This window comes from Phytophthora sojae (genome assembly GCF_000149755.1).
Source record: "Phytophthora sojae unplaced genomic scaffold PHYSOscaffold_5, whole genome shotgun sequence".
Lineage (NCBI taxonomy): Eukaryota > Oomycota > Peronosporomycetes > Peronosporales > Peronosporaceae > Phytophthora > Phytophthora sojae.
Window position 1 is genome coordinate 1,797,910 of NW_009258119.1, and position 14,508 is coordinate 1,812,417.

At 49.6% G+C, this 14,508-nt stretch overlaps 5 protein-coding genes across 5 annotated transcripts; 3 read left to right on the forward strand and 2 right to left on the reverse strand.

The window, feature by feature from the left end:
- Window positions 1-3,206: 3,206 nt before the first annotated feature.
- PHYSODRAFT_301717 (hypothetical protein) lies at window positions 3,207-3,875 on the forward strand (the record flags this gene model as incomplete). The annotated part of the gene is made up of 1 exon (XM_009530431.1): window positions 3,207-3,875. One exon carries the CDS (start codon window positions 3,207-3,209, stop codon window positions 3,873-3,875), a length of 669 nt encoding a protein of 222 aa, XP_009528726.1.
- A 3,816-nt stretch (window positions 3,876-7,691) lies between these two features.
- On the reverse strand, window positions 7,692-7,862 carry PHYSODRAFT_505584 (hypothetical protein; the record flags this gene model as incomplete). Its single annotated transcript, XM_009530432.1, has 1 exon — window positions 7,692-7,862. A coding segment is annotated over one exon (171 nt), but the record flags the coding sequence as incomplete, so codon positions are not given.
- Window positions 7,863-7,959: 97 nt separating this feature from the next.
- Window positions 7,960-8,286, reverse strand: PHYSODRAFT_399389 (hypothetical protein; the record flags this gene model as incomplete). Its single annotated transcript, XM_009530433.1, has 1 exon — window positions 7,960-8,286. A coding segment is annotated over one exon (327 nt), but the record flags the coding sequence as incomplete, so codon positions are not given.
- A 3,613-nt stretch (window positions 8,287-11,899) lies between these two features.
- On the forward strand, window positions 11,900-13,105 carry PHYSODRAFT_508703 (hypothetical protein; the record flags this gene model as incomplete). Its single annotated transcript, XM_009530434.1, has 2 exons — window positions 11,900-11,996; window positions 12,072-13,105. The coding sequence occupies 2 exons, from the start codon at window positions 11,900-11,902 to the stop codon at window positions 13,103-13,105; spliced, it is 1,131 nt and encodes a 376-aa protein (XP_009528729.1).
- A 446-nt stretch (window positions 13,106-13,551) lies between these two features.
- On the forward strand, window positions 13,552-13,848 carry PHYSODRAFT_408427 (hypothetical protein; the record flags this gene model as incomplete). The annotated part of the gene is made up of 1 exon (XM_009530435.1): window positions 13,552-13,848. A coding segment is annotated over one exon (297 nt), but the record flags the coding sequence as incomplete, so codon positions are not given.
- Between the last annotated feature and the right edge of the window lie 660 nt (window positions 13,849-14,508).

Here is a 14,508-nt window from a genome sequence, read left to right on the forward strand (position 1 = left end):
CCCGAGGACAACACTTCAGCGCTACCTTGCCGACGGATCGCTTCGCCGCGCTGCGTCGCGCGTGAAGCCGACAGTCACCGCTGCCCACAAGCTGAGACGTCTACAGTGGGCGTTATCCCACGTGGACATGCCGCTAGACACCGTACAAGAGCGACGCGATCGTTGTTTGTTTTGCTATCATTTAGTTCTAACTTCAATTGATATTATTTTGGTCCATCAACACGTTCATTTTTTTAATTGGCTGGAATGTTTTTAAAAAATGTGTATTATAGGTGGCCGCAGTTACCGCACGCATCACATGTACGACACGGTGCATGTGGATGAAAAGTGGTTCAACCTCTACAAAGGGGCTACAAGATACTACTTGACGACTACGGAGCAGCTTTCCTACCGTTCGTGCCCAAACAAAAAGTACATAGGTAAAGTTATGTCTCTGGCAGTTGTAGCGCGTCAGCGCTACGACTGCCGTCGCAAGAAATATTGTGATGGTAAGTTAGGAATCTGGCCTATCGTGGAAGTAACAGAGGTTCTTCGCAACTCCGTTAATAGGCCTAGAGGTACCGCAGTCACGAAATGTGTGACAATGCCACGTCCACTTTATCGGCAATTTCTTGTTGAAAAAGTTTTCCTGCTATCAGAGCCAAGATGTCAGGTAATTGTTTTTTTATTATCGACTGCTCATGGATTCAACTAACAAAAAATGTCATGTTATGTATGTAGTTCGTCCAGCAAGACAACGCGAGACCGCATGTCCTCGACAATGACGTCGAGTTGGAGGCAGCAGGGAGAGTAGAGGGGTGGAAGATTAAGATGCGCTGCCAGCCACCTCGATCACCTGAGGTTACCGTTCTTAATTTGGGCTACTTTGAACCAATTCAAGCGTTACAGTAACGGATGGATATACCAATAGTCTCATCGTCGCAGTGACAACAGCGTTTGACGAGCTTCCGTGGCAAACACTGGATAAGTGTTTTGTCACCCTACAGAAGGTGATGGAGGCTATTCTACGGAGTGGTGGGGAAAACGACTTCAGACTGCAGCGAGTGGGTAAGCATGTAGCAGTCGGTGGACGGATGTCCATGTCGATAGTGGTCGCAACGGATGCGGTGACGGCCGGGTACATGCAGCTGTACGCTTAATCTCAATTCCACCCTTACAGTTCCCGAATTCCGTACCTAATTAGTTGGTCCACGTGGATTGGTCAAATTAACGTGTGGGTACACATTATTTACTGGGACTGCAGCAATAAACCTTACTTTTGTTTTTAACTGGACGCATCCCTGCTTTGTTCTACTGTCAATGGCTTGGCCCCGCAATTAACAACGTATTGGTCTGCGTGACCTAAACCTTCGGTGTAATATCGCTAAAAATTGACTGAACTGCGATAAAAAACCTAATGACCTTTGGAAAGAGGCACCAAAGAGCAGGGCTTGCTCCCTTGATTCTGCTGCTAGGCAAATAAGAAAAATACTCACCTCTGCGCGCCACTGAGAGCTATTCAACGGTGTGCTCAATTCTTACAGATGAGATGTAGCTTTGATAATATCGCTCATAAACCGAAACTGTCATTCTGAAGCGGGCCGGACAAGAATGTTTTAACAAATCGTTTTTTTTATTTTATTTGTTGTTACGGTTGTTTATTTAATTTCAGTTATCGTTGCACATCCACCTTGCGCACGCATTTTCCCGGCAACCTCTCATGGCCTACAATCAACTCTTCTGCTCCTCAACACGCACCTCCTCGTGAACTTCTGGCTCCGCCTTCGTCTTGGATACCTATAGCGCCTGTCATCGAAGGAAGGATCTCTACGTCACCCCGGTATGTGTGTGGATCGCTAATGCGATGATTTCCGCTGGGGGTCTACGGAGAATACACTTGAGCGGCAGTCGCAAGCGCGACATTTGGCACATCGCTCACCAAACCTTTTGGCGAACATCAAAATGAGCTCATAGTGCTGGACTGCTCGCTGATAGTGGCGACGTCTCGGTCGAAATCATCTCAACTTCGCGAAAGCTTTTTCGAGCAGCACCACGAACAGTGGTAGGTCAAAATGGTGAGTTGCTCGTTGTCACATATGGAACATACAAGCTTCGCTTCGGTGGTTGGGCGCTTGTGTCTTTTGGCACGTTTGGACTTCATTACACCGCTTCGCACTCGTATAAACAGCATTCATCTTCGTCAGGACCGAGACCGCCTTTGCGTATACGAAGCTGTTTTCCGTATGCAAGGACTGGTACTAAGACAGACCGATGGGGCAAAACCCCACTCAGCCTCGTCACACTCCAGGATGGAAAATGAGGCCAAACACTATTGCCCCTCCAGTATTCATTTGAACTTATTTACAATGGTTAAGTGTTCTTAACTATTGTTTTGGACGCCTGTACAATGAAATCTATTTGTTCTCCTAGCCTTACTACGGACGTATGTTCAGTCCTGAAAACTGCAAATACCCTGACCACACTGGGTAACCTGAATTAGTCTGAATTTATAATCTGTATGTCATTTGCAAACATCCATCATTTATACCCCAGCATACCTGTTTGTTTGATATGCACAATACCAATTGATACAAGCTGGCCCTGCAGAGAGCGAAGGAGGGTTGGACTGGCGGGGAGATTGCGAAGTGCTGGTCATTGCCCGACCGACGGTCCGCTGCCAAACACATGGATGAGGCAGCCTCTATATTTATCAATACCCTTTCTGATGTGTACACCACTAACTTGGTACGCAGCAATAACTGCAACACTCATCCCTCCACCAATTGAAGTCCTTTCATACCTGCTGAATGTGTCCGTTGAAGTTAAAATCGAGTTGCTGCGGCTCGCCGAGGTGCCGCGGCTCGTCCTGGGGTAGCCGTTGCTCGTTGCTCGTCCTCGGCGAGCTCTTATCGTTGGCCGCTCCTTCACGCATATTAATCTTGCCCTTCCTTCGCGTCGCCTCAGTCTGTAATTTCCTTCAACCCCTCGGCGAAGCCACCGTCAAGGCGGAGTGGCTGCTTGCTTCCTGCGTTCCAGTCCTGCGCAACCGCTCACTCCCTCGAGAGCTTGGTATTGCACGCACGAAGCAAACGGCTGCACGCTCGACCGGAGGCCGAACGCCTCGACGATTTCTGGCCCGTGTTGCTGCGCGGAAGACCTCCAGCCGTGCAGCTGCGACGACCGCTCGGTGGTACGTCTGGACCATCTCGGATCGACTGGGGACTTAAATGTTTCGTGTCTCACGGTACTATGTCGACTACATCGTGTCCATAGGCAAGACCGAGGGATCTTGGCAGCCTCGATGGTTGCTCGAAGAAGATGGTTTCGCCGAGTATCTTGAGCTTGTCGACGCCTACAAGGCGGCAGCTGGTACGATAATTTCGGCGAGTATGCGCTCTCTCGGCCTGCCTGCGGAGATGGCCGCTGCACGTTCCATGCGCTCGCTCATGCTGTCGATACCCTGGGGATTCCTGCGTAGTGTTTCGATGATATCGTCGGTTACTTTTACCGCGCACGCGCTGTTGCTGGGAACGCGATCGCGTCGGAGGGTGTCGTGTGGTCCCCCTTATCGTCCTTCATTCGGCAGGTTAACCTGTCTGCTCGTGGTGCTGGGCGCCCGTAGCACTGTGAAGACACTTCGCGTCAGCCAGACCCAGTTCCGGTTGTCTGGTGTGGAGACCTGCCTCGCGTTGGAGCACCTGATGTTAACGCCCGAGGTGTACCTCTGCGCCGGCATCCTGGCGGGCCCCCAGCGCAAGCCTCACGCGTTCATGCTTCAGGTGACCACGGCTGGATGCTTCGCCTCGGACGACAACGTCGCCCAGATGCCCCTGCTCAAGTATGCGTTCTCGTGGCTTCCCCAACTTCGATTTGTGTGCCGTGTCCTGATTTGCTAGGGCGACGGTCTAATTGCAGCAAGGCTACAGGATAACTTGATAATTGTATGACTTCATTTTCATCTTGGCTTTTGTATTTCTTGAACTTTTATCTGGATCCTTGAAGTTAAAACCGCGAAATATATCCAGTCCTGTCGCTAGAAGCTTATCTTCACCTTCGTTGTCGCGGTTGGTTTTGGCGCTTCACTTCATCCTCTTGAACTAGGTCGCTTACTTGGTGTAGGTTTTCGAGGGGTTCCTATGTGAGCTTCTCTTCACCCACCCACTTTACCTGGTACTGTATGGTGCTGAGGCGCTTGCGCTTGCTCACAATCACTTCCACGATCTGTCCAACAGTACCGTCATGCAAAATCATTTGGCTCGGCCGCGAGAGACAAGTGAGGGCCGTAGGGTTTGAGTGACCCAGTGTTAAACACAGTATGCAGCTTGACTCCAGGTGGCAAGTTAGTATCGTATGCGTGCTTGGGGACGGTATGAACGACGAAATACGGGCCGATCCACTTAGGACAGCTTGCGGGGGTTCGTAAAGCCAGTGTGGGCTATATCCAAGAGCTTTGTACTCAGGTAGACTTGATCGCCGACCTTGAACACTTTCTCCGTTCTTCCACGATCGTACGCACCTGCCATCCGCGCTTAATCATCCTCTAGGGCCTCTTTACATTGACGAAGGAGTGCTTCTGGGTGATCAGTGAACTTGACGCCTTGACGTCGACCTCTGCGCAGGCCAAGTCGATTGGTTGCTGCTACGGCTACTAGTGGGTTACGAGGGACATATCCAATGTCAGCCTCGAATGGTGACATATTGATGCTGAAGTTGACCGCAGAGTTGATGGCAAACTCAGCGTTCGCGAGATGTACATCCCAGTCATCTTGACGCGGTGACACGAAACAACGCAGGTACTCTTTGAGCGTACGATTGGTGCTCTCAGTCTGTCCATCGCCTTGAGCGCGATATGCTACAGTCATCTTCAGTTTGGTACCAACGTTCTCAAACACTTGACTCCAAAATCCAGAGACAAACTTCGTGTCGCGGTCTGACACAATGTTTTGAGGCATACCGTGTAACTTCCAAATATTTTTGATAAACAGCTGCGACCTCTTGAGCGAGCTGAAACTTTCTTCGTCGTTGCAATGCGGTATGTGTCCACTTGGTGAGCCGATCAACAACGACCCAAATCGAGTTACGTCCTCGCTTGGTTTCCGGTAGGTCCGTAATAAAGTCCATTGAAATGGATCGCCACCGCTCATCCGGAATTTGTAATGGTTCCAGGAGTCCAGGTGTCTTCGTCTACCGCGGTTTGTTACGCTGACAGTCCTCACAGTGTACAATGTATTTCTTGATCGTAAGCACCATGCGTGGCCAATACCAGTCCAAGCGAAGCTTCAGGTACGTGCGGTCGGAACCGGGATGCCCACCGTAGTTGATATCGGGCGCTTCAGCGATGATACGGTGCTTGAGTGCCACGATGTTTGGGACCACGATACGAGGTTGCTCGTTTGTAGAGCCTTGGTACCAGATCAGGTTCTTCGCCTCGAAGTAAGGTTTGTACTGCTTTTCCGATGCCCCTCACACTACTGACGCAGTTCCACGCCTTTTGATCGCGCGCGGAATGTCCCCGATAACCTTGTCCTTTGTGCATCCAGCGATTATCGCCTTGATCGGATCGACGTTAGGCTTGGTCTCCATATCACGTAGCTGGTAGATGGTATCGTTGAAACTGGGGACGAGCAAATCGTGGAAATTCTCCGTCTCCAGGCCGTCGGCTCAGAGCGTCAGCGATTCCGTTCTCAGCGCCTGGGAGATCCGCAAACACGGTTAGTACTCAGCCAGAATACCATACCATCGCGCGAGGCGCCGATTCGCCATCTTCAGCTGGAAAATACCTTCAAGTGACTTGTGATCCGTCTCCACATACCACCAACGGCATACTGACTCGCGTCCGTGCACAGATGCATATGCCGCGTAAAGTTGGAGGTAAGTGCAGAACTTGAGGGTCAGACAACCGGCGTTTCAACACCTTGAAGTTCTGCAGCTGTACCGCGTTAAAAGGGATTTAAAGAGGTCTTCGAATTCCGCTGATTCATCCACGTGAACAGTGGAGCCGTAAGCTCTGGGTACCGCTCACAAAAACGCTGTATGTATCCAGTCAGACGGAGGAAACCGCGAATCTGTTTTGTGGTTCATGGTGCAGGCCAGACGCCGATAGGCTGTACCTTGTCCGGATCAATGCGAAACCCATTCCGCCCGATGAAATCACGCAGACACGGAATCTTTTCCGCACAGAAAACACACTTGGAGAGCTTCACATACAGTTTGTTCTTCTTCAAAATCTCCAACACGTCATGAAGAGAGGGCAGGTGCTCGTTGATGTCCTTCGACTTCGTGAACACATAGATATCATCGTAGAACGAACGTGTGTGTGGGAGGCCCTTGAGCAATGAAGAAGTCAGTCGATGCATCGTCGCTGGTGCATTGCTTACTCCCCTCGGTAACACCAGATACTCGTACAATCCACTTGGTGGTTGGAAAGCTGTATACTTGACGTGATCCATCTTCATCCGCGCTTGGTAGTACGCTGACATCAAGTCCATGCTCGATAAGTAGTAGGCACCTCCCGTACTGTCGAAAACGTCCTCATTACCCGTCATCAATACGCTCTGACGGATCGTGTGGCTGTTTAAATACCGATAGTCGTGTATGATGCGCCATCCCACAGATTTACGAACTCAGCTGCAGGAGGACTGATGCTCGGCGGAATGAATCCCTTAGCGATCCTTTCCTGCACCCAGCTGTCGATCTCGGCCTTCTGGTCTAGTGAGAGTTTCCACTGCTGCCGGTACATTGCGACGTTCGGGTCCTTCACATCGATATGATGATCAATATCATGCTCCATCGGCCGTCTGTCAGGCGGTTCGGGCGTAAACACACTGTCCTTGTACACAACAATGACGGGGTACGCGGGGTTCTTCTTGAACGATTCCCAATCGGTTTGTTGAAATGGTTTGGCTTTCTTCGTTCCAACATGGTCAGGTTCGTCACGTCGCCTGACGTCGCGCTGAATAGCCTTGATCGTGTTGTTTGTCAGCGCAATCATGAAATCGTGTTCCGGCTGGTCCTTGCAGGTAGGCGTAGAAACTTCCGTAGCTTCTTTCGCGCGATGTACTTCGTTTGGGCTCCTTCCGAGTCGACTACTCCAAGAGTGAACATTGCCTCAACCTTGGCATTCTTCTTCCCCCGCTTAGAGAATTTCTCCGCGACATCAGTCGGTCTTTCATTGACTTCGACTTCGCCCTCCAACGGTGTTTCTGGCACGACGGCTCGACAAGAATCATGGCTTATTGTACGCGAGCTTTCGCTGGCTGCAGCATTGTGAAGCTCGATACCTATTGTCAGACTGCACTTCCCGCTGGGGGTCGGAGTTCCCACCACTGAGGCTGCAACGGAGTCATCCATCTTGAAGTATCGACGTTTCCAGTCGATCTCCGGTTGTACATCCGCGAAAAACGGCATCCCAAGAGCACAATCAAACCCATCGGGAATGTAGAATACGACAGCGACATACTGGTAGTTTGGGACACCATCGAGACAAACAGTGATCTTCTTCTTTGTAAAGGATAGTGACGCATAGCCAGTCGTAGCACCGTGATTCAGCAAAACCACGGCGCCAATCTTGCTCTCGCGCTGCTCCATGTTCCCTTCAACGGCGAACAATGGTGCGCGATTGTAGACGAAAGCGTCTTCACAAAGTAGATTCAGCGTAGCTGCGTTTACAGTTAAACCTTCTTCGCTAGCGCTCGCCACGTCAGATCCCTCTTCTACTGGCGTGGCTCGTCGTTTTCCTGCTCACCCTTCAGCTTAGTACTGCGGCCGCGCTTGAAGTGTCCAGGCTTGTTGCATTGGCAACCCACAGGGCCATCGTTGGTTCGCTCTGCAGGTGCGTAGTGACCAGACTTGTAGGATTGTCTGCTGAACGGCTTCTTGTTTTGCTGCGACCCATGGAACCGTTGATCACACTCTGGTTTCTCGCGATCCGGCGATGTGGGACAGCTCGTACTTGCAGGCTTGGTCCATTGCTTCACTTTACGTCGTGGCGTTCTGTAGCTTGACGTAAACCTGCGTGGTGCGCTTGAGTCCGTCGCAGTAGTACCTGACTTGGTCGACTTCGATCATGTTCTCAATACGAAAGATCAACGACGGGTACTTCCCATTGTACTCCTCAATGTCACCGGTCTGGCAGAATTGACGAAGCTTCTGCCGGAGCACCTCTTCGTAGTTCGACGCTTCAAAGTGCGCAAGGGCGTCGTGGGTAAACTGACCCCACGTTTGCTCCTCCACTGGGGTCCGAGAGGCCCAGAACAGGAACCATCCCGATGCGGTTTTCTCCATCGCAGTACCAGCGATCACCGGCAGCAAGGGATTGCCAGTATGATGATTTTCTTCCGAAATACTATAGTAGACCATCAGTACTAGGGCTTCCCTAAGGCTGGGATAGGTACATGATAACAATGGTTAGAATCATGAAAGTCACTTCACCGGGTGTGCTTACTCGTCCATTGTGGCGTACACCGAGCCCCAAACTGAAAAGCAAGCCTGAGCACGCTTGTGCTTGTTATATATTGCATAAGAAGATACACACAGGACAAATAATCAAAAGGTACCTCGATAATGTACGAACCATGAACATCTCCTGCGCCTGCTTCGCAGCCGCAGCATCTGCCCGGCTATTAGCACGAAGCACGAGCGATTCTCAAATGGAAACGATCATTCTCGTCAGCCATCATTATCGTCAGTATCAACCTTAAAACTACCGGTTCATGACCAGTTTGTACCGACGGGGGGGGGCAGCAGACAGTGCCCGAATTAATCCTGTTTGGGCTGGGCTATCAGCACTTCCTCGCTTCCTATCCCAGTATAATACAAAATGTACTAGCACTCGTGCATTCGCTCGTAAGCCCGTCTTTAATACTATAGTAGTAGTACTACAGTACTATTTTACTATTTATTACAAACACAAAATAGGACACCAGAAATGTCGCAGTTAACAAAAATACAGTATAATTTCAGCATATTAACCGAATTCTGACAAGATGAGACATAAATATAACTGTTAGAATGCGCACAGAGAATGAAGATACTTATCAATTTGGACGTAAATTACGTAAACACAACAAAATCAGATATTTTATCATGGTGTTTTGTACGTAATTAGCTCTTTTTACAACGGTGGGATCGGCAGGGGCCATGAATGTCGAGTCTAGCCCAACAAGTGCTACCACTGATACAAGAAGGCCCTGCAGAGAGCGAAGGGGGAGAGGGAAGAGCTGATTGGGGCTGGCGGGGAGATTGCGAAGTGCTGGTTATATCCCGACCAACGGCCCGCAGCCAAACACGTGGCTGAGGGAGCCCCTGTATTTACCAATACCCTTTCTTATGTGATATACCACTAACTTTGTACGCAGCTATAACTGTTACCCAATATTGTGGCTTTCATCCGTTTTAGCAAATTGCGTGGTCCAAGATCCGATACACCGGGCCCGATTTGCGGCTGTGGGCTCCGAGTTGCGAAGAAGCGACGAGAAATTTCGCTTATCGCCGGCAAAAGTGACCACTGCCAAAGCATTGATAAGGCCCTATCATATTATTGTGGTATATTGTTGTAGTTGCTGTAGATGGTGACGCAAGAGCTATAGCTGACCATAGTGCCATGAAATGGATAAATACGCGTACTATAGCCCCCAATGTATTAGATGTGGGTAGGTATGACCAGCTTAAAATGCCTCCTCTTTGAGACTTATGCTTCCAACTCAAGTCAGATATAGCTAAATCGGACTTACCTATCTTGTAGGAGCTCCATTTTCGGTAAATCAGACTCCGAGATAACACATCAAGTCTGGCGGCAAAATTGCTGAATATTACAATGTATTCAACCCCTATATTTAATTTCCTTTCAAATCGTTTCTTTTGTTCCCAGCGTGCATATCGATTATAATCATAAACAACTCAAATTTGCTACGGTTGTTTAGGTTTACAGTCTTTCAACTGCAAAAGGTAAGTTGAAAACGGCATGAGCAGAGACCAGGCTAGCTTCGTACTTTTATACACAGCCATTGATCGTTGTACACTTGAATATTGTATAACTACTAGGCTCTTCTTTTCGAAAATTAACAAGAAGTCCGTGGGTTGAAGATGTCCGCAGTCCCGTCCATACTCAAACCAAGTCTAGTTTCGAGCTATCTTTGTGAAGGCTGGAACAGCCTTCACTGTGGGGCCATGCTTCCATTTTGAAACGAAGTGTGTTTTCTGGATTTTATCCAGAGTTGTTAGACTGCAGGTGCAAATCACTATAAAAATGCATGTTCCGCTATCGGTTATAAACGAACGAATCATTAACGTATCGGAACGTACCCGTTAACTTTAATAAACGCTTGGATATTATATTATCCAGCGGCGTGTTGCTTGAGTCTTTTAGGGTCGACATTCGCGTGACACGATCGATCGGATTTCGCTCGACCATGACTCCAAACATAACTACAGTTGTGTTTGCAGTACATGTATGTTCAACGATGTTACATCGGTGTCACCACGTTCAAGTCATGGAACGACACCCACGAACACCCATGACTTCAATTTAAAGTCGTGGGTGTCGTTGAAGTCTTCAAACGATGCTGGTCTCGTTTCAACCATTCTGCATGTGCATACGTACCGTTACCGCCGCATTCAAGCCTTGACGTTGTCTGCATATTATTGCAAGATAGCTAAGGTATAGCGAGTGACCAGTACATGCTCGCGTAAGGGCTTGAGATAGTTGCCAGTGCATGCTTTCATGGTTTCGGAACTTGGTAGCAAATCCGAATAAAGACAAAAACACCAACTGCTGAAATTTAAGGCTACTTCGCTCTAACCAAAGAACCTCGGGCAGAGCTGCTAGGCACATTTAAGATAAATTAACCTAGAATCAAACCTAGAATCAAAACTACATGATAAAATCCAGAGCTTCTCCGTGCTTTAGCACGGCTTAGTATTAAAATAAAATAACGGATTAGTGTACCGGTATTATAGTAATAGTATACCCTGAAAAAGGGGTAATATAATAGGAGAGTGTACTAATGGGAAATCAATATACTTGGCTTTGGTATCTAGGCGATAATATACCATGTTCCAGGACTTCCGGATTGGATCGTATACGGAACTGATCAGAGACTTGAACAGATCTCCTAGTAGGTGTTCTGGGGTTGCACCCCAGACTCTCGCATAAAGAAAACTAACTCCGAGTTGCGGCAACGGGTCTGTTCGCTGGAATGCTCGCCGCTGGGCCCGCCTCCGCACCTGCTTCGCGGGCACCCCGCGCGGGTTTGCTATGGCTACGCTCCTCGTAACTGCTCACTGCCGTAATATGTTTTGGCCATACAAAAACCAAGATAAGACACCTGTTCCGATCTGATCAGTTCCGTATACGATCACAAATAAAATCTACCGGGTACTTTAATCGGAAGAACCCGTTAGCCCTGCGTGTGGACTTCATCGGCACGACGAGGTGAGGCGGGGCCTCTTTCCGAAGAAACACTTGTTCCTGTGTTGACAACCTTAAAAAGTAATCAACGCGTGCACGTGTACAGTTTAATACAGAAACAACAGCACACCATTCGCTTCCGTATGTCTTAATTTCTTAGCTAAAGCCACAGACTACATACCTGCATGTATTATCGTGCAGTGGCAACTTCACCAAGCCGCTGGCTGTCCACGTTTTTCGATGCATCCGGGTCGAATTGAACGCAGCAGGCGACGTGTCAATGCAAGTCTGAATGTACGGTAGTCGTCTGCACGAATAAAGTGGATCGGCTCAGCCTTCATCAAGTCGGTGTTGCGCCATGTTAGATCCTTCTAGGCTAGCCTCCTTGATCACGCGAGCCATACGAAGCAGCCAGTGTCTGCCTCATCGAGCGGCACTCCTAGCCCTCACTTTCAAATTCGCCTCAAGAGAAGCACACCAACAAAGCCACAAAGCCAAAGCCCAAGCATCATCATGAAGCTGACCGCGGCGATTGCTACTTTTGCCTTTTTGGCGGCAATTGTCAATGGCTCGCCCGTGATGCGCCAAGCAGCCGACGGCGCCAAGCACGGTCAGCAACAGCAACAACAAGGACAGGAGCAGCAAGTCGAAGGAAGCCAGCAGCAACAACAGCAAAAGGACGAAGGCAGCCAACAGCAACAACAGCAGCAGCAGACTAGCAGTAGCAACTGTATCCTGACTGGTACCTACAAGACGGGCACGGACATTTCGTCCTGCAGCACTGTCACCGTCGGTCCTCTTACTGTTCCTGCTGGCGTGACGTTGGATCTGAGCGGCGCCAAGAACGGAGCCACCATTGAATTTACGGGCACAACCACGTTCGGAACACAGAAGTGGAACGGACCTCTTGTGACGCTTAGCGGAACGGAGCTTACAGTTAAGGGCGACGGCACGCTGGACGGGCAGGGTCCTTGGTACTGGAAGCAGGGCCAGGCGACCACCCGCCCGGTTTTCTTCCAGGTGCACAAGGTCATCCACTCAACGTTGTCCGGTTTCACCGTCAAGGACTCGCCGTATCGCACGTTCAGCATTGTTGACTCGGAGTACACGACTCTCAGCGGCCTCACCCTAGATTCCAAGGCTGGCAACGGTGTCGCCACCAACACGGACGGCTTCGACCTGAGCTGCAACGACCACATTACCATCACGGGTAACACGATCTACAACCAGGACGACTGCCTTGCCATGCAGTCCAGCACCAACACTATCTTCAGCAAGAATTACTGCTACAACAGCCATGGTATCTCCATCGGATCTCTTGGCGGGAACACGGTTGACAAGACGACCACGGTCCAGGGTCTCACTGCCGAGGGCAACCACATCATCGACAGCGACAACGGCCTCCGCATTAAGACTATTATCGGGCTCAAGGGTCTTGTTACCGACGTAAAGTTCATCGATAACGACTTATCGAACGTCAAGAACGGTGTCGTTGTGCGCGCGGACTACAGCAAGCAGCAAGGAGGCTACACTGGTGCACCCACCAGTCAGGCGCAGATCACGGGTGTGACGGTGTCTGGACTCACCGGCACGGCTACGAACCTGTACGACATCAAGGTGAACCCCAACGTTGTTTCTGACTGGACGTTCTCGGGAATTCAAGTGGATGCATCTGTCAAGGGCACGATCAATGGCGCGCCTGACAGTATTAGCGCCTAAAAGCGCGTACTTCATTTACGTAAATGCACCACCGGCCAACTAGGCCGATAGTTGTGAAATGAGTAGAACAAATTTGATGTTAACCCAATTAGTTGGGCCACAATACAATTCATACATTGATAATGTACAAACCTCACAATTCGTGCACACGTTTAAGTAACATTCTATAAGAAGCAGACAATGTGGAACAATATATTCGGCGCATCGAACGAGCGAGCGAACAAACCGGCCTTTAAATCTAGCACCTCATATCCGGAGGTGCATTGGTCGGCAGCATTCTGCGTCGGGCCATTCTCAATTTCTCACAACCAAGCAAGAAGCTGATGACGACGGTACACTTGCCAGCTTTGTTAGCGCTGCTGTCAGTGCTTTCTGGTCTTTCCTGTCAGGCGGCAAAGACCCAGCTCGCACTCAGTGCAGGCAACAGCTACAGGAACTTCCGGTTCGACATAGCGCAACGCTGCTACTCGTTGGACTCGTGCTTCAGCAACGAGGGCTCTTACGCTTCCTGGTTGGCGTTGAAGGACTCATCACAGATTGCACTCTACACGGAGAGTCAATGCCAAGGCGAACATGTGACCGTGGACAGCTCACCGCGCGGATCTCTCAAGCTGGCAGACGTCGGTTTCGACAAGAAAGTGTCGTCCTTCATGCTTTGGGAGACCAACATGTATCCTACTCGAGGATTCCTCGACATCTGCCACGGCCGGGAGAACGCACTATTCAACTCAACAAATGCTACGATTCATGAGTCAGTGGACGCAGGATATTCTGACGCCCCCACTCTTCAGGATTGACTTGCAGATCGATTTACTTGGAGGACGTCGCTAGCAAGGCCGTATCTCAAACGAGTGAGTATCGTTGACGACTACAGAGTAGAACATCTAAAACGTTAATCTTTTTCAAGCAGTGCAATTGGTTTGATAATGCAGATTTCCCCTTCAGTACTGCAATTACGATCCTTGAGTGATTGCTAAGTGAAGAACTACCTTGAATTAGCATGCAGCGTTAAATGACAACCCACGAGGAGTGGTCATTTCAAGCTTTGGGTTCCTCCTTGGCGAGGACGTCATCGCCTGGCCGCGAAGAGCGTCACCTTTCGCCCAGCGCTGCCTACATGTACCCGAGCGGTACGCCGCCTTTATTAACGTGTCCATCGTGCAGTGGTGATTTGCGTGTGGGTCTGAGCACGAGCACTGCAGATTCGCTCGAAGAGGTTTATCATAAACAAAGCTACTATTGAGCTACATGTACAACAACTCCTACACTGTATTTCCACAACGTAAGGACAAGTTGTCCTCGCTAATATCCTATTATGATAACTTTCGGGTTATCGGCTAGAAAATAGCAGGGAATGCGGGGTGTTTTCAGGCAATGAGCAACAAGCAACACGCCAAAGCAGG